The following is a 19,525-nucleotide window of genomic DNA, read 5'->3' as shown; positions in this document are numbered from 1 at the left end:
GTAAATAGACCTAACCTAACATTATCATGCAAACACAGAAAAAAACTCATGTTCCTAGAGAAAGATTGCTCATTTTAAATACTTATTAGTTATTATGAAAATATTTTGGGGGCCTGAAGGACAACAGAAACAATATTACTTTAAACATTACTCTAACAGTTCTTTTACTTTTCATTCTGAGAGAAAATATTTCATATTACAGTTTGTTTTCAATTTTTCCCCAAATTTCCAATTTTTCCATACCAGGCCCTGCAAAAAAATGAAAAAAAATCCCCAATGTTTTTTCCAAGTTTCATTTTTTTCCAGACCCTTCCCTTAGTGACACAATAATTCTGATAGCTATTAGCAGTTTATCTCAAGGAATCTCAGATTGCTTTGCACATATTAATGATTATTTGTTAACAGAGCTGGGTAAGAAAAGTAATTCCATTTCATGGGGAATTTGGCGTTTTAAAATGTGTTGGTTTATTTTTCTGTTCTGGAAAGAAATAAAAAATTTCAAAATTCTCAGTGAAAGAGAATAGGGTCCCGGCTGTATGGCAGTGAAAGAGAATAGGGTCCCGGCTGTACAGCAGTCCACCTGGTGGGATGCCGGGGAGTTGGAGACCCTGGCAGTCCTGAGCAGAATCAAAAGCAGAGTGAGGACTAGAACCCAGGAATCCTTACTCCCACCTTACTGCATTAACAGTTAGAACTCATTCTGCCAGTAAAATCTCAGCTCATGAATGGCAGAAAACAATCACTCAGATGGTTGGTCCATTTTGATTGTTTACTTCCTTCTTGTTAGTATTGCTTATCAATTTATTATGTCTTTGCTGCCTTAGATCTGGGCTGCCGTCCTACAATCCCTAATTATTTGGGTGTGATACCCTGCTAGAGTAGCACTGGAGAAAACTGAATCTGATGTTAGCTCAGGATACGTAATACATGGGAGCACATCCTTAACCATAATTGATCTTGTTTACATGCATGAATTAGAGCTGTTTGCCTACTCTGGGGGAAGAATTCATTGGCAGAGACTTGGGAGCAGGGGTGTCACCTTCATCTGTGACCCAGTAGGGAGAAACACAATCTATTTCCCGTGACTTCAGGAGACTGAGGGTCTTTAGTCCTTCCTGTCTTCTTCTTCTATGAGTCTGTATGAAGTGGTCATGAAAAATAAAGCAGTGCACACATGATACTCACTTGGAAAGCATTGAGGAGAGTGAAGAGTATATGGAATACTATTGAGCTGTCCTCGATAATGGTTGCAAGTCCAAATCCCCAGGTAAGGCCTAATAGCGGCGTCAGAATGCTAACGCTTTTGAGGACTTGAATCAAGGAGCTCTTCTCCTGCTTGTTTGGCTTGTCCCCAATGGCAGGCCTTAGTATTTTGACTATTACTACAACGGCAATGATCGAATTCACAGCCACAATGAGCAGCGCAGGTATAACGAAAGCGAGGAGAGCTTTGCTTTTCTCCCAGTTGAGCCAGCAGGCGTTTTCCCTCCTGTAAACGTCGCGTGGCTGAGTGACAGCTATGGTGATGACGGATATAAGAAGAGGGCACCCATACCCCAAAGAGAATGCTACAGTTTTCTGAATGGTCTTGCTGCTGACATGTAAAATGAAGACCAGGCGATAGAAGATCATGAGGCCCATGGCGAGCATCCAGAAAAAGACACAGAGGTAGAACAAGTGGATGAAAAAGGTGGCAGCTATGCAGATATTCCCATTCACTGGCTCCTTTGTGTCATGTATGGAGGCAGCGATAATGAACCAGATGTCTGCCAACAAAAGAGACACGGCTATGTTCAATATACAGACGTGACGCATGTAGGAGGTTCTGTTTTTGGTCACAGATTTCCATACCAGGGATTCAATTAAAATGCAAAACCCCAAGCTCACAATGGAAATGCTGACGCCAATGTAGGTGATGTAATCTAGTGGGCCTGGTGGGTCTCCAGGAACGGTGGGCTCCATGTTGGGTGACATCAGAATCGAGAACGAAGTCAAGTGATCGCAAGTGCAAATGACATTGTCCCCCTCATCCTTAGGTTGACAACCAGTGTCATCCCATCCCTCTGCACCGTCAAAGAGAGAGAAGTTCCAAAAGACACACTGGGGCTCTTTCAGGGAAGAATTGCTTTTTGCAAATGTCAGAGAGATCTGGAAGTCCTCAGTGAGATTGCCACTCACTGTTGTTGTCATCACCAAGCCATTCACAGTCTCATTTGTGCCATTGGGCTGGGGCAGAATGTCTTTGAGCGTCGAGAAAGCCACGCTGATGATGGTCGAGTTCAGTTCCAAGCTCTGAATTTTAGTTCCGTTAATGAGCACATTACCACTGAGGTTTGCTGAACTGGAGAAAGTAAAGCTCTTATTGTAGTACAACACGCTATTTTCCGTGATAACTATCCCTTGCAGCTGAAGGTTGGTCGTCGTGATAGAAGGAATAGTATTACTAACTGGTTGGAGGGATCGGGAAAATCTCTCCACTGAATCCAGTAACAAGGAACTCCTATTTGGTTCCTGATTGTTCAGTTCTTTCCAGGCACCTCTTGTGGAATTGCTGACAATAATGTCCACCGTAGAGAGGAAATTCTGTAATAAAGACAAAATATATGGTATTAATGAAGTTCTTTACAATCACTGCTACTACCAGTCATAACATCTGTATATTCTGAAGTCTACCTTTCTAGCCTGGCCTCTCTCCTTTTGCCAAGTCTCAAGCAATCCATCAGACATTTCCCCCTGGATGTCCCATTGCAAAGTCAGGGTAACTGAAAACAGAGGGGCTCATCTTTCTGTCTAATACCGCTACACTTTTGCCTGTCTCTAGTCCTGGCTCCCAGGTTTGTAGCCTCTGTGTTCTCTCTGACTCCAATCGCCCTTTAGTTCAAACATCCAGGCCACTTAGCTGGTGTTAATCAGCAAGTTTCTTGGTCAAACTTGCCATTTCTTTCAGCTAGCTATATTACTAAAAACCAGCCCTGTCCTCTCTACCTCCACACCATCTCCATTCCTTCTTCATCTCTTGCAATTCACCTGGTTTTTTTTGCCAATTGATTTCCCTTGCCTGATCTTGACTCGTCCCCATTTATCCTTCTCATTTTTCCCATACCTGCTCCTAGCCCCTCATTCCTCACCACCACCTTCTCTCACCGCGGCCATTCACACGACCTCTTCACCTCAACTGCCTTCCCCATTTCCATCATCACGGTTTCACTCACGCCCCCAAGTAACTCATAATGCCCCTATAAGCACCATAACTTATTAAAGAAACAATCCCCCAAGTCCTTCCTTTGTAAACCTAAGGGAACCATCTTGATTTGGGTAACTGTGTGACCATACCACCGTAACCTCTGTCCTCCCCCTTTTCTCCACTATCTCTACTGTTTATCAGACTCACTTGTGTATCATGACTAAAATGAAGACTGCAAGTTCTGTGGCAGAGACTGTGTCTTCTAGCACGCTCATGGATGCTGTATAGGTAAAATCCTTCCTCTCTACCATTGCTCCAACCATGTCACCCTTTCATGAATCGTTTGATATAAAAGCAAAGCTCCTGGTCCTCATCCTCAAGGCCTTTCATAACCTTGCCTTCATCTCCATCTTTGTTCTTATTTTCTCTTACCTTATCACTCCCTCAACTCCTCCCTAATCCACGTGCTAATCAATCAGGGCACATATTCCCACCTGATGCAGAGGTTAAAGAGCCAACCTACTTCTATAGGGCTTAACTATAACTTACTCTCATTGTGCTTGGCTTTGCTTCCAATGGGATGGTTGAAACCAAATCCATGATGGTAATAATTGCCCCCAGGTTTGCAGATGAATTGTTTATTTCTTGTTGTTTGTTTGCTGTGTCATTCTGGAGAGTCTCGAGATATTGGGCTACTTTTTCTGCTGGCTGAGGACCAAGCACCAACAACTGAAATGGAAATTAAACATGGTGTTACATATATGCAATGCCACTGGGGCTTGATCATCAGTTGAGATATGCAGTGAGTACACAGGGAAAGAAGTGTTACCCTCCCCTGCCCCCCACTACTCTAGTTGGACAGAGGAACAGGGTGACTGCAGGTGATTTCTAGAAGGGAACACAAAGGATGGAGCAGCAGGACTGTCATTGTATCCAATGGACAATGCAGATCAGAAAGGGGATTATGACAAAAGCAAAAATGGGAGTGGTCCTACCAACAGCTCAGCCAGACACTATGCTGTGGGAATGATTCCAGGCCGGGGACTAGCTAATAGCAAGGGATGGCCTGTGTTCTGGTGCTACCTGGGAAGTGAAGCCATATGTGCGGGGTGTGCCTGCAAATAAAGGGTCATTGTTAATGAGCAGTGTGAAGGCAGAGGGCAGGAACATGCTGATGGGAGCTGCTATCCAGCAATGCTCACTGATGCACCGGCAGCACTGCAGTAGAACTGGAATCAAGAAGCAAGTGTTGTGCACATGTTGGACAGCTCTGGAGAGATCCTTGCCTGTCTCTCATAATTTCCCTCCTTACTTCCTGTGAAGGCCCTGTGTTGTGGTAACTCTCACTCTATCTGAGGAGTGCCATGAGTGCTCCATTCAGAGCTAGTCATGGGATCTGTACTATATACACTAAGGTCTAGTCTACACTTACCAGCAAATTCGACGGTAGCTGACGGGAGATACACAAGTTACGTAGAGTAGCTTGCATATCTTCCATCAAGTTCCTAAAGTCCGTTTTGCATGCCATCTCTACTATGCTGTGCCGGCGGGAAATGCGTTCCCATCGACGCAGCGTTACTCTTTCTGGAGGTGGATTTATTAAATTGACTTCCAGATCGATTGAGCGGGTCTTCACTTCCGCTCAATTGATCCCGAAGAATCGATCTGATGGCAGCGAATTTGCCACTGTCAGTGAAGACATACCCTCACATACATCAGATAAAAGCCCTACTACTACCAGCTAAGGGTTATTCACTTTTAAGGCAAGTGGTAGAAGCTTATGCTTATGGTCCCAAGGTTGATTATGCATGGTAAAGCACACACATTGTGATGATGAGCATGGGACAAAGCCTTGATTCAGGACAGCACTTAAATGCATGTTTAACTTTAAGGATGCACTTAAGTCTCATTGACGTCAATGGGACTTAAGTATGTGTTTAAAAGTATGCATGTGCTTAAGTGCTGTCCTAAGTGGGAATGCGTTCCTGAATCAGGCCCTATCTGCCTAGTCAGAGAGAACTGACAGTAGGTAAGTATCCTGTACATTTGTTACACTAAGCCAATTCTTCTCCACTTTTCACATTGGCAACCGCTTATTCAGAATAAAAAATTTGCACTACCCCTTTATATTTAATGTGGAAACAAAAGCAAAGAGGGTATCCACAATAACAGTGCTCTGCCTCTATAATTTATTTTTGTGTGTGCATTTTCAGAGATTGACAGAGAATAGTTGACCCTGAAAGTTAAGGGTGTGTGGGGAGTGGAGGCGCGAGATTTTCTTTGCTTTAGATTGTAACAATTTTCAGTGCCTCACGACCTCATCCCTTTGGTTGCCTTGTGAAGCACTGCACCAAGCTGTTCTAAATAACTCTGCCGCACTCAGAATTCTCGGTAGTCCATGGAACAAAGGGTTTATTACCTAGTTGTAAAAACACTTTTAATTGCACAGTTGCATTCTTCCAGTGTTGAATGTCTTTTCAAGTGGTTAAAGCATGTGAACAATAGAAACAACTTGAAATCACCTTCTACTCTTTAGTTAAAGCTACTGAAAAAAGCATGAAAAGAACAGAGTTGTTACCTCAGCCTTATTGAGTAGTGTGTTTATTCCATCAGAAAGGCAGCTGTTTCTAGCAACAATCCAGTTTTTGTTGACACACACATAGGTTAAATTCCCTCTGATAGGGCATCGTTTTATTATCTGTGCTCCTGCCTCTCCCACACCAATGATGTCTGAGCACATAATATTTCCTATATAATGAAAAAGAAATAAATGGATGACAGGAAATATTCTCCAATTTCTCTGTAGTTTCCTTATTACAGATCATTTTTCTTCTGGATGTTCTGCACACATATGTATACACACATTTCACTCCTCATTGTAGTATTGTATCTGCATGCCTCAGAGGCATTAATGAATGAAACCTTGCAACACCTGTGAGACAGAAAAGTCGTCTTATCTCCAGGATGGAAAACTCAGTGCTGAGTAATTTACCCAAGGTAATTTACAGGATCCTGTGGCAAAAATGAGAATAGAGCCAAGATCTTCTGCATCCTAGACCTAGGACCTAACCACCAGATCATGCTTCTTCCCAGAGTAATCACCCAATTTTCAAAGCACTGTGCAAGCATGAACTAATTTATTAGCCAACATGGGCTCAGGTTTGAAATGTTTGTAGCCACAGCTGAACTATCCCAAGTTTAGAGGTGTGTGGAAACAACATTTTGATTTGGGTTGATCCTTAATTATAACCCTCCCTTGGATATAAGCTTCAGGAAACTGTTTGCCTGCCAAAGCACCCAAAGATTTGCTCTTGTAGTTGATCAGAATAAATCACAGGGATGAGTGCATCTCTCCAACCCTTCTTCTGAAGCCTGAACAGAAGCCTTTTTGAGGTTCAGGAAGGTTTGGTTTAGGACTCCACCCACTCATTTTATTTATTTATTTTATTTTATTTTTCATGCGTCTCAGCACTTGTGGGTTCCAAATGGGAGCAGAAGCAGAAGATCTGAAATTCATCGGTTCTCATAAATTCATAGATTCCAAGGCCAAAAGTGACAGTCAAGATCATCTAGTCTGGCTTCCTGTATAACACTGGCCATAGAACTTCCCCAAAATAATTCCTAGAGTATATCTTTTAGAAAAATATCCAATCTTGGTTTAAAAATTGTCAGTGATGGAGAATCCACCATGACCCTTGGTCAGTTCGTACGTGATTAATTACTGTCTGAATTTGTCTAGCTGCACCTTCCAGCCGTTGGATTGTGTTATACCTTTCTCTGCTAGATTGAAGAGTCCATTATTAAATATTTGTTCCCCACATAGGTACTGATAGACTGTAATCGTCACCCCTTAACCTTCTCTTTCTTCAACTAAATGGATTGAGCTCCTTGAGTCTGTCACTATAAGGCATGTTTTCTAATTTCTTAATCATTCTCATAGCTCTTCTCTGAACCATCTCCAATTTATCAACATTCTTCCTGAATTGTGGACACCAGAACAGGACATAGTATTCCAGCAGCTGTTGCACCAGTGCCAGACACAGAGGTAAAATAACTTCTCAGCTCCTACTCATGATTCCCTTGTTTATGCATCCAGGTCTGCATTAACTCTTTTGGTACAGCATCCAGGTCTGCATTAACTCTTTTGGTACAGCATTTCAACTGATCATCCACCATGACCCCTACATCTTTTTCAGTCACTGCTTCCTAGGATAGAGTCCCCTATCCTGTAAATGTGGCTGACATTCTCTGTTGTGAGACGACATTTAGCCATTTTAAAGTTCATATTGTTTGCTTGTGCCCAGCTTTCCAAGAGATCCAGATCACTCTATATCAGTGAGCTGCCCTCTTCATTATTTACCGCTCCCCAATTTTTGTGTCAGCTGCAAACTGTATTGGTGCTAAAGTGTTTCTAGCTCAGATGGAAGTAGAGAGTACAGAAATCTCATGAATAACATATCTTTTGAATTTCCAGCCCAATTTTGCAGACTCATGAAAGTTTAGAAGTTTTGAATAATCATCCAACTCCCAAACTTTCAAAATGTGTCTATTAAATTGTATTATAAATTCTCTGGGTGAAGAGCATCTCTTCTTTGTGTTTGAACAGTGCCTGGACCATCTAGGGTCTCTAACTGCTAGTGCAACACAAGCAATTTATCGTAATAAGGGCTTGATTGTGAATCTCTTACTCCCACTGGGAAGCCATTACTCTCACAAGTAGTCTCATTGACTTTGATAGAATCACTTGAGTGGGTAACTACTCGGCAATGTGGGTAAGGGCTTGTCTACACTTGCGCTTATGCCAGCAAAACTTTTGTAGCTCAGGGGTGTGAAAAAAATACCCTGTTGTGCGACATAAATTTTACGGCATAAGTGCTAGTGTAGCTGCGTTATGTCAGTGGGAGAGAGCGCTTCCGCCGACATAATAAAACCACCTAAATGAGGGGCAGTATCTATGTAGATGGAAGAGCTCTCTCACTGACATAGCACTGTCTACACTAGCACTTATGCCAGCAAACTTATGTTTTTTCACCCTGCTGAGCGACAAAAGTTTTTCCTGCATAAGCACGAATGTAGACAAGCCCTAAAGTGTCCACAGTCTTCTCCTAAAGCTGTTTAAATAAGAGCAGCACTTATTTAAATTGACTGAAATTTCTATTGTAACGCACAGGCTCAGCAGCGGGCAGTGCAGCTAGAGCTGATCAGACAATGGAATTTCTGTCTCCCAGGAAAGTCGTTATTCAACATTTCTTTACATCTCAAATGAGAATGAAAAGTCAGAATAGCAAAACTTTCTGTTGAACAAAAAATTGCATAAAAATTAAATTTGGAAATGTTGAAAGATTTAGTTTTGGGTTAACATTCATCTGTGTCTGCCCGAGCTGCTGTGAGTTGTAGTTTTGATATCTGAAGTCACCATTCTCCTGTATGGGCTGGGCTCCTAGGCAAGGCTACATTTCCTATGTGTCTCCTGACTGAGTTGCTCTGGTGCATCATGGGAGTCCTAAGACTGTGATGCATCATGGGAGATGTAGTCTAGGTAGGGAGCCCAGCCTATAAAGAAGATTATGGGCATGAGGCACCAGAACTACAATTCCCATGAGGCACAAAGGCAGCTCAGCTGGCTCTAGACATCAATTTTAAACTGAGGCAAAACAAAACACCTTGTTTCAGTTTTGAAAATGTCACCAAAATTGATATTTTCTGATGAAAACCATATTTTCTATCAAAAAACATTTAGATAGAAAATTCCCAACCAGCTCTAACCACAGTACTTGCTGCTGCATTTAAGCAGTCTCATTGATACCATCTATGTCCTTTGATTTGGCAATTATGTTAGAATTGTACATTCAATTGCTGTATATAATTACCAAGATTTCTTCTTACCAGATGCAATACGTAGTCTCATAGGTGAACTTGTGACTGTATCTTGAACTTGGTTAACAATGTTACAATATGTCACAACATCTGTCCTTGAGCTGCAGCTGTCTGTGTAATTGTATTCATAGCATGTTTGGTTTCCTTGTGTTTTTTTCTCTACAAAGAAAGATTGTAGGTGTGTTAATATAATAGTTTGGTTCTGTTAGTAGAGTAGAACATAAAGAAAAGCTCTCTGAGCCACTCTTATTGTTAAATTTATTATATTTTGCCACTTACGGTCATCCCTCGCTACCCTCTTATGCTATCTCTTCTGTCTACAGACATACAGTTTAAACACTCTTCTGGCCTTCCAATACGAGAGCAACTTTCCCCCAAAGTCCTTTACGGTGCAGCAGAAGTGGCCGGAATAGCCACTTTAGTGCAACTTCTTCCATTTCTCCCAGCTTCTGCTGAAGCTATTCACATTAGGTTAGGATTTTCCCTTTTCATCTGCTCACTTCCAGATTCTGCACTGTTCTCAGTTTATCTTTCAGTCAGCTTGAGGGTCCTCAACAGTAACCTCTCCTGTGCTGTTCTCCGTATCCTGCACACAAGTCCAACGATCCCCCAGTCTCCTCAAGCTTATACTCGCTCAACCTCAAGCCAGCACACTGTATCCACCAGTCTTCCTCCGGCCAAGGAAGGTTAGATGCAGTTCCCCTCAGAACCTACCCACAGTGATATTAAATCCGTCTAAATGTCAGTCTCCTATTATTAGCTGAATTGCTGAGGGTGTATGTAATTTCTGGGAATATTTTTAGTCAAATTAATTAAACCTTTGACTTTATTACATTTCGGTTCTTGTTTATTTTAGCTACAAGCAGAGCACAAATACATGGCAATTGCTGACTGGTGCAAATAGAATGCACTGTATCTGCATGATAACTAGATGGTTAGTCCTATCTCTTTTCTAATCTCATGATATTCGTTAATTTTTTGAGCCACTCAAGAATTTTGACTATACACAATGTGCTAAATAATTGGTAGGATGTATAACTGCACTAAATTCAAAGACCTAGAATCACAGACGTTTACACCGGAAAATATCTTTTGTCCATATCCTTGGTGAATGTGGGATAGTTCCTTATATTGTATTTTTGAGCGTTTTTTTCCCATTTGGTTTGAAATTACTCAAGCAATGGAGTGCTTTAAGAAGCTGTTTCATGGTCTAGTAGACCTCACACACAGGAAATGTTTTCTCTTACTTCTCTTAAATATTCTTTTGCTTCGTTTCAGGGCTATTCCCCTTACACACTTGAGCCATCTGTAATAATGTCTCTTTCCTTGGTGCTTATATATTTTAAACGCTTGGAGATGGCTATCATATCAACCTGAATCATAGCCATACATCAGTTACATGGACCCACATGAAAAATATGATCCTAAATTTCAAATATAAAAATAAAAAAAAATGAATGGCTAGAAAATGTTGGCAAGCTGACCAAACCTGATATGAAAGTCACTGGTAGAGAGTAAAGATAGGATCCCAATGAGTACGTTTAGGACTTTAACCTAACCACATTTTGGATCTGATCCTATGCTTGTGGAAGTAAATGGCAAAAATTCCATTAACTCCAATGGCATCAGGGTCAGACCCTTTAAGACTAAATTATGAGAGTACCCTGCCGGCACTGGGGCATGAACAGAAAGACAGGTTTTGGGCGACAGTCCCAAATTAGACATGATATAATGAGTAAGGGCAACAAAGCACAGGGACAGGAAGAGCCTGAATTACAGTAACGGGATTGCACATTTAGAAAAAAAATTTATAATTTTTCATTCACTAATTGTGGGCATCATAGAAGAGGCAAATATTATGGAGGGATGTCAACAATTATGCACACATTCAATACTATTTTCAGAGTAAGGTAAAAACTTTCTTACCAGTCTTAAAATCTTTTTGTTGAACAGTGAATGTAACAATGTAGGTTTCCATTTTGAATATGCAGCACCTTAGGACCTGAGGTACGTTACACTGTATAAATGCTTCAATGGGATCTACTATGATATTCTGCTTCAGAGGCAGAGGAACAATCTCAACTGTTATAGTAGCAGAACTTTGCAAAGACTTCTGAAAGAATGTGCAGGTATAGGTGCCTGAAAGCAATGAAACAAAAATAGGCTTCAGTTGAAAGCCACAGAATGCAGACTGTGATGAACTGGTAAAATACCTGTAATACGTTTTTATGAATACGGTATATGTCTTTGTGTGGTTATTTATTGAGGGTTACTTAAAACAGTGATCCAGATCAGGAGTATCCCTGCAAGCACTCAAGCACAACAGCCAGGTTTGTAGATGCCTATTGGATTGTGCACTGCACAAAACACAACTGGAGAAGGAATGGATGGTGCTCCTCTTATACCCAATAGTTAGAGTACTGTACTGTACTCACTAGGTTATGAGAGACCCAGGTTCAAATCTCCACTCTACCTGATTTGGGGAAGGCACTTGGACCCAGGTCTCCAATTCCACCTTTGAGTGTCCTAACCTCTGGGGTTGAGCTCTCTCAATCTCTTTAGTTGAAGCTGTTCCACTTTGTATGAAATACTTAAATATTCATTAGGCCCATGAGAATGACTCTATAGCCCATCTGGGAGATGCCAGCCTCTGTTCTATTGACTTCAATCGGACCATTTGTGTGATTAAAGCTGTACATGTTTAAGTGTCTTGCTGGATGGGACCTTAGGCGAAGATCTAATTTTCGAATGATTGGTAATGTCCCTACCCTTGTCATTCTGACCAAAACAAACGGTGATGCGATGCCTTCACTCACCATTCCATTCCTCATTGGCAGCCCTCACTGTGAGAAGAGACGTGGCTCCTGTCGGGGATTTCCAGTTTCTGACGTATAGCTCAGGGTCTATCGTTTTAGTGGAAGCTCCGGCCTGGATTTGCCAGGTGACTTTATCGTAATTGCTCATATCACTGATGCATGTTAGAGAAAAATTGTGTCCCTCAGAAACCAGAGGTTTTGTGCTTGAGGATATTGTTACATTTGCTGAAAAATATAAGTGAAATGACACATTATTGTTATTTGTCATTTGCATATGGCGCAATAGGTAGGTAGTGTGCCATATGGAAAGAACAGAGACTCAGTCCTTGCCCCCAGGCACTTACAATCAGTTGCGTGCAGTCAGATTCTGTCAGGGTTCTTACCTACTGCTAAGTATGTCACTTTGATGGCTTTACTTCCGAGGGCGCCATTCTTCGTGCTCAGCTCACACGTGTACGTTGTCTCGGTACCAGACTTGTCCCCTGGGCACTGAGACGGCTTGGCTTGAAGAGTGTATTCAGTACAGTTTGTAGTGAAACTGGTGGCTCCTGTGTGGAAAGAAGCAATCCCAGAATTGTCACTGCTATCTAACTCAACCACAAGTAAAGCCTGTAAATACAGTACTTGTCCTGGCTATGCAAACCCAAGGCACAGGCATAAGCTTTGGCAGTGTGACATTTTAAACTCACCCATCCTGAAGTCCACACAGCCTTTACTCGGGAAAGACTCACAATGGCCTAGTAAGGATGGGCCAGAGTACACATATAGTGGAGGCTCTTAAAACTTGCCAGTTACCTAAGATACCCAATTGGCCCAGTTGTACAATCCTTACTCATGTTGAGCAGCATTTACTCCCATGAGTAGCCCCACTGAGTTCAATAGCATGGTTTGGGTGAATGAGAAGAAGTCACTGTGGGTAAAGGTTTCAGATCCAGTCCCGAGAAAAGCAATTGGAGTCAGCTAACCTCAGTATTGGCAGATGCGAGGTGTTTCTTACAGTTAGTAGTGGAAAGAACAGAGAAATACTGCAAATATTAAAGTCATCTATTTATCTTAGAAGAAACTAACATTTTTAAGGGCCACCCCGTAACTTTATTTTGGGTGTCAAGAGAGCAGGGTTAGACATACTGAGGCAAATTTACCAAAGCTGCCCATCCAAATCACACCCATAAAATCTGAACCTGCATCTACTGTGCAGGCAAAACTCTTGGGCGAAATCCTGACCCCGCTGACGTCGAAGGCAAAAGTCCTACAGACTTCAGTGGGTCAGGATTTCACTCTGTATGTCTGAGTAATTCACAAGTGCATAAATCCCTGTGTGCAAGTGCAATTACCTTTGTGCATTTACATTACTCATTTTGCAGTCATACTTCATATTAAAGTTCCATTTATAAACAGTTAATAAAAATGAATAGATGTTTTAATAAATAGTTACTCCTTTGCTACAGATTGTCATGGAATCCAAAAGGGCAATAGGTTGTTTATGGCTTACAACCATCCATAACATCTTCTGCTGATGTGCTTAGAAAAACCTATGCCATGCTCTGCTGATATCTGTAGCATGCTTCTGTTATATACATCTATTCATTATTTGTAATGAATGGAACCTCAGTATGAAGCGTGATTCATTTTGCACGGGACAATTCACACTTGCATGTGGTAAGGCGGGTATGGGCCTCGAGCTTTAGCTGTGCTGTTGCTGTTTCGTGCCATACCACGGGGCACACTTCAGTTGTCAAAGCTGAGTACATGGCCCATGGACGATACTCTCAGTATAAGGGTGACCCTGCAGTTGTGGACAACCAATATAAGGATTTATACACCTTAGACCCCCTTTGCTGTCAACAAAGCAGGAAATGGAGGGAGAAGTGCACTTTCTGAAAGATGACTAGGTGTCAGCATGCTGTGCTGATCCGGGGATCGGTTTTCAGCCCTCTGTGGCAGTTATGGGGTAGAAGTTAGAGCAGTGCTCATTCTGCTGTAACAGTGCATGGTGATGGCCACAGTAGCACTAGTACAATGCAAGTGGGAACTTTATCTTGGCTTTGCACAGCATCCCTGGACGTGGGCTACAAGCATTTGGGAAGTACCCAAAAATCTGGCCCTTTTGTCTGTGAAACAGCTGCAGGTGCCTCTTTTTAGTTGCAAATTAGGAGGAGAGATTAAGAAAAAACTTGCCCATGGTACGTGAGACTGATTCTTTTCTGTCTTACCTGGAATATTAATGGCTCCATCTGGTCTCCAGTTAATAGTAAAGGACTGTATATTTCCATCAATGCAGCAACTCAGCAAGACTTCGGAATTGTCACATACAACCTCAATGTCTCCTGACTGCACAATGTTTATTGGAGCAACTGTTATATTGTGTGTTGCTTTAAATGACCACTTCTTGTGCAGACTGCTGTTCATGAATGTGCAAGTATAAGCACCTGTAAAGGAAATAGAAGATCTTACTGGTAAGAACACATTCCGCCTTGATCCCTGAAAGCAATGAAAAATAGGTTCAGCTATTCACCCACTAGCCCAATAATAGCTTAATCACTTTAACCCCTTCTTTTCTGGCCCCTGGCACAAAACCTATCTGGTAGCAATATATGTCATGGTTCCACTGCTGGTGGTACGTATCATAGGCCCATTGGAACAGTGGCTCTTTATGGGAAACAATGAAGTACGGCATGTACCTCTTATGCCATGTACCTAGTACTGACATTCCCAAGCCTATCCCTCTGTCAATTCCACTCCCCCCTCTGTCCCTCAAGCTTGCTGCCTTGGCATCATATCTTACTCCTTTCTCTCCTTCCTACCTAATAGATAGTGCTGGATTTTCCTCTCCTGCTTCTCCCAAATCCACCTGACCCCTACTATTCCCACTGCCAAGCCTGATGTATCAGCTCAACATACCTCTTGCCATGACATTGCATTGACACCTCATTTTCTCTGGTTTGTACTTTGCAGTCAAAGTATTGCTTCAAAAATCATCTACATTGCCTGCAACTCTGATCAGCTCAGCCCCTCTCTTCACTCAAAGTGCTATGTAATAATACTTAGCTGTTTACAGAGGTTTTCATCTAGAGATCTCAAAGCACTTTGCAAAGGAGGTAAGTATCATCATCTCCTTTTACAGATGATGTGAAGTAACCTGACCAAGGTCATGTAGTAGATCAGTGGTAGAGCCGGAAATAGAACTCAAGGTTCTTAACTCCCAGCCCAGTCCATGTTATCTGACTCCATAATACTAAGCTCTTATATATCCTCTATTGGGCTCTCCAAACATTAACACTTTCATTTGCTATGGAGCTCTAAGCTGTTACTTTTTATTATAATATAATATAATATATAATATAATATAATATATGCACTATGCTGGCATCATCATTCAGTAGCTGATTCATTAAAGAAAGTCAGATGGGGGAAATGATGGGGGAAAAGGTGCATTTGCCTTTCTGTTTAAAATAAACAGAATCATTGCATTCTTTGTTTTTTTACAAATGACAAACAATACACGTGTAGATACAGATTTAGCAAGAAAGACACCATTGTACCAGTATCATCCTGTGTAACATTGGTAATTTTCAGTTCTGACTTTGTCATTCCTTCTATAGTTATCGAACTCATTGAATGCCGCCTGCTATTCAAGATTACTTGTCCAGAATGATACCAGTGCACGTCCCCTATATCCAGACTTGTCTCACAATTCATTGTTACTGTATCACCTTCAAAAATATCCTCAGGGGACACAGAGAAGTTGGTTTGATCTGATAAAGCAAAAAGAAACTTGTATTTATTATTATTATTTATTATTACTTCAGCTGACATTTGCCTAGTGCTTCCAATCTCAAAGGAATCCTAAGCACTTCACAAATTATACACATTCAACCTCAATGATATGCAGACACCTCTGGGGTTCAGGGCATCAGCTATGCAGATGACTGGTGATAACACGCTGCCCAACAGCAGAGTGAAAATTCTGGCCAAGGGCACTAGTGCAGACCTCAGCTCTCTTTAAAAGAATTGTGGGATTTGCAATGTGCACAGAGCAGACAGGTGCATGGGGCCTGAGGTGCTGAGCAGCCTCAATGCCAATGGGCCTCGGTTTGTAAGGTCTTGCCTCAATGACCCCTTCCAATGATGTTCAATTTCTCTCGCCGGGAGGGGCTAGGTTGGGATTCACTGCTGGGGTGACTGGGTTCTTGTTGTCAATAAGGGATGCTGTGTGCTGCGCAGTCTCAGACAGCTGGACTTTCATTTCCTCTCTGGCAGCCGAGCTCTTTTGAAAGTCCGGTTCCAAGTGGTCGACGGTATTAGGCAGCAGCGCAAGGTACTGTTCCTATTATTGTGTGTATTACAAACCATTGTTCGCCAACTTTAAAGCAAATTCACAGCAAAAATAATAGAGCTTATGTCTTACCTGGTCTTTCTATTGCATACATAAAAGAACCAGAATCTAGCTGATATGATTTATCTATCAAGGGTGGTATGTTTGCGCTGGCATTTTCGATTTGGGTCAATGTGGCTGGGGTGGCTTTGACATCATAGTCCACAACAACACTTCCAGCCCTAAACAGAAAGAAGTATTAAACAAAAGAGTTTTGATTCAAGAATGTACTAATACTCGGCACTCAGATAACGTTTCCTATACTCGATTTGTAAGCAAACATTAATTAATGATCTCCACTACTTCTCTGTGAGTCGTTTACTTCTCCCTCCCATTGGGTGAAATGCACTCCTATGGAGGGGGCCAACACAAGGCATATGGATGGTTTTGGTCCTATTTTGAGAGCTAAAGTGCTTCACAGACATCTGCATAGGGATGAATTTCACCCAGAATGCTTTGTATTCACAGTAAGTTTGGGGAACTCCATCTGTTTGCATTTCTAGTGCGCCTGTCATACTATTATTCCGGTGCTGTGCATGGATGCTAACCACAGTAACTATGGGTCATCTTGTGCCGACTCCTCGTATTTTGTCTCCTGAAAGGGGGAAAAACAACAACAAGAAAGAAGGGCTCACATCTTCTGAAAAAGAAAAAGAACCCAAAGGTGGTTTCCTTACCTGAAACCTGTGACTGTTGCTGATATGAAGCCTGGTAAAGATTTGTAGCTCTGAGTGAACTGAAAAGGAAGAAATATATTGCACAATGTCAACCCTCTGCACATTTTTACTGGAAGCTTCAAGTCAGTCATTGGTAACTGGAGAGCTGATTTGATTTCAGCAGATAGGAACTCGGCATGTAAACTCTGGTACAATGGGCCTGATGTTCCTTTCACATACACACTGTAATTTACACCTATGTAAAGGAGATTAACATCAGGACAAATAATCTGACATTTTTTAGTACCTTTTATGCTGAAAGATCCCTAAATACTTTACTGTAGATCTGCGTAATTGAAGTTAATAGGAATTTTGCCATAGACTTCCATTGGGAGCAGGAACTGGCCCTCTCTGTCTGCCGTACATGTTTATATGGGCCGCATTATTGTAGTATCATATTTTTAATGTATTTATCCTCACCGCGGCCCTGTGAGGTAGCGAGTGCTATTATCTCCATTGAACAGATGGGAAACTGAGGCAAGAGGCACAGCTACAGACCAGATTTTTAAAGGTATTCAGGCTGCTCACGATGCAGATAGGTGCCTGGTAGTTTTTCCAAAACCCCTGCTCTCAAGGGGAGCTAAGCACCTAAGTGCTTCTGAAAATCACACCCTTTAATGCCTCGCTGCATTTTTAGGAGCCTAAATACCTTTAAAACTCAGGCCCTAAGTGACTTGCCCAAGGTCACCCAGGCCGTCTGTGGTAGAGCAGGCACTTGACCGGAATGAATAGTTCTACCCTTGTGAGAAGTGTCATTAGACCTTTCATTGAGTGGGACCTCCATTTTCGATCTCTTCTGAAAGGCCGCACCTGTAGCAATGCAGTGTGCCCTAGGGCAGGGCTAGGGGACTGGCTCACTGCTGACTTTGGATACATCTACACTGCAATCCGAGACGTGACCGCAGCGTGGATAGGCATACCTGCTTTACCCATGCTACCCTGCCTAAAACTAGCAGCACAGAGATGGTGTCCTGGGCTTCAGTGTGGGCTAGCAATGCGGGCAGGTACCTAGAGTCCCTGAGGTGCTTGGGCAGCCCGCACTGTGGCACCACATCTACACTGCTATTTTTAGCAATGCTAGCTAGATGAAATCTAGTGCTGGTAGGTCTACCCCAGCTGCAATCACTTCTCTGACTGCAGTGTAGACATAACCTGAAGGTAGAGATCAGAGTGCCAGGCAGGTAATAACTATATTAAATTTCAATGAATTAATTAATTCAACTTGGTGCCAAATGATGTAGTGCTCCTGTGATATACTCACTAGGAACAACAGAGAGACCATGAACTCACTTCAATAAGCCACTAAACAACCTTCAGTCCCTGCACCAAATAACACTCTGGATCCAAACACATCTAAACCACTGGGATGTTTGAAATTCAAATTCAGATTTGGAGATGAATGTCTCTAGTGGCTGTAGTAAGAAGTGAGAGCTTAAGGCCTGTAAAATAGGCTAAGGCCTAAATGGAAAAAGCCGGGTGAACAGAAGTATAAGGGGTCACTCAAGTTAACTGAGACTGGTATAGGAAAGTGCTGATTCTGCAAGGTTGTAAGACTGCCAAAATATTATTAAAATATGTAGTAGGTATAAGAGGTACCAAGATACTAACTCGCTGAAATGACACTTTGATGGGTAGAAATGATACATGGAGTGGCGGTGCCCAAATCAGCCAATCAACGGAAAAAGGTGGTATTAGACTACGTCAGGAGGGTGGCAACTACCTACGTGAAAGGGGGCAGACCGAAAGTGTATGTAACAGTGCATAAAAGAGGGTGTCAGAGGGAATACCAGTGTCCGGTCTAGGGGATAACGGAAAGTACCGCCGTTGGGCCGAGACCATTGTAACGCCGCCAATATGAAACTGACCCAGAGATACTCTGTAAGTCATTTCTCATTGTGCCGCACGCAATAAACCTCGCTTGGGCGCCTTCGTTACTCAGCTAATCTGTGGTCGTGTCGACTCATTCGATCGTGAGAGCCGTCTCAGTTTCCTGCGCAGAGCTGGGACAGCATCTACACAGGGACACACGCACGCAGCCTACACTGATAAACATCGGTGACCAACACACCGAGTACCACAGTGGCCTCTGTCTTCATAAGGGGTTGAAACAAAGCCCTGGGTCTGAACTCTTGCAAATTTTGTGTTATTTGGGCCATTGTGACTTGGTCCCTGTCTCTGCCACTGGACCAAGCTAGGGAGCATCCAAACCAGCAGATATCTAGCTGAAGTGAAAGGCACTGTCATCCATTACTAGGCACCATACATATGCCAAGGGGAGGCTGTGTGGCTTAGTTGACAGAGCACCGGACAAAGTCTCAAATTAAATCATTTTTAAAAGCCAAAGACATACTGCATGTTCCAAGTCGGTTTTGTATCGCTTATACAATTCAGAAGAAGGATTCCTGAGATCATCCTGGAAGGTGACATTGAGTCTGACTGATACGTTTATTGTGATAGACTTGGTAGGAATGTCTGTAGCAAAGAAACAAAAGAAAACAAAACTACTTTGAACAAGAAAATATTCACCACCGAATTCTTTCAAAGCGAGTTGTGCTCC

At 42.3% G+C, this 19,525-nt stretch overlaps 1 protein-coding gene across 2 annotated transcripts in view; it reads right to left on the bottom strand.

Annotated features, from left to right (window-relative positions):
* ADGRF5 (adhesion G protein-coupled receptor F5) overlaps nucleotides 1-19,525 on the bottom strand; it is a 66,255-nt gene that overhangs the window by 12,799 nt on the left and 33,931 nt on the right. For both annotated transcript variants that reach the window (XM_067544910.1, XM_067544909.1), the window contains exons 6-17: nucleotides 19,319-19,440; nucleotides 16,930-16,988; nucleotides 16,286-16,434; nucleotides 15,420-15,632; nucleotides 14,091-14,306; nucleotides 12,261-12,425; nucleotides 11,878-12,102; nucleotides 10,988-11,200; nucleotides 9,071-9,220; nucleotides 5,763-5,932; nucleotides 3,734-3,913; nucleotides 1,186-2,583 (exon numbers count right to left, since the gene is read on the bottom strand). In XM_067544910.1, coding sequence (XP_067401011.1) covers nucleotides 1,186-2,583; nucleotides 3,734-3,913; nucleotides 5,763-5,932; nucleotides 9,071-9,220; nucleotides 10,988-11,200; nucleotides 11,878-12,102; nucleotides 12,261-12,425; nucleotides 14,091-14,306; nucleotides 15,420-15,632; nucleotides 16,286-16,434; nucleotides 16,930-16,988; nucleotides 19,319-19,440 — 3,260 coding nt within the window. The remainder of the gene's footprint in view (nucleotides 1-1,185; nucleotides 2,584-3,733; nucleotides 3,914-5,762; nucleotides 5,933-9,070; nucleotides 9,221-10,987; nucleotides 11,201-11,877; nucleotides 12,103-12,260; nucleotides 12,426-14,090; nucleotides 14,307-15,419; nucleotides 15,633-16,285; nucleotides 16,435-16,929; nucleotides 16,989-19,318; nucleotides 19,441-19,525) is intronic.

This window comes from Emydura macquarii, unplaced genomic scaffold (genome assembly GCF_026122565.2).
Source record: "Emydura macquarii macquarii isolate MOO-44397 ecotype Brisbane River unplaced genomic scaffold, CSIRO-AGI_Emac_v2 contig_1039, whole genome shotgun sequence".
NCBI lineage: Eukaryota > Metazoa > Chordata > Testudines > Chelidae > Emydura > Emydura macquarii.
This window is presented reverse-complemented; position numbering and strand designations above follow the sequence as displayed.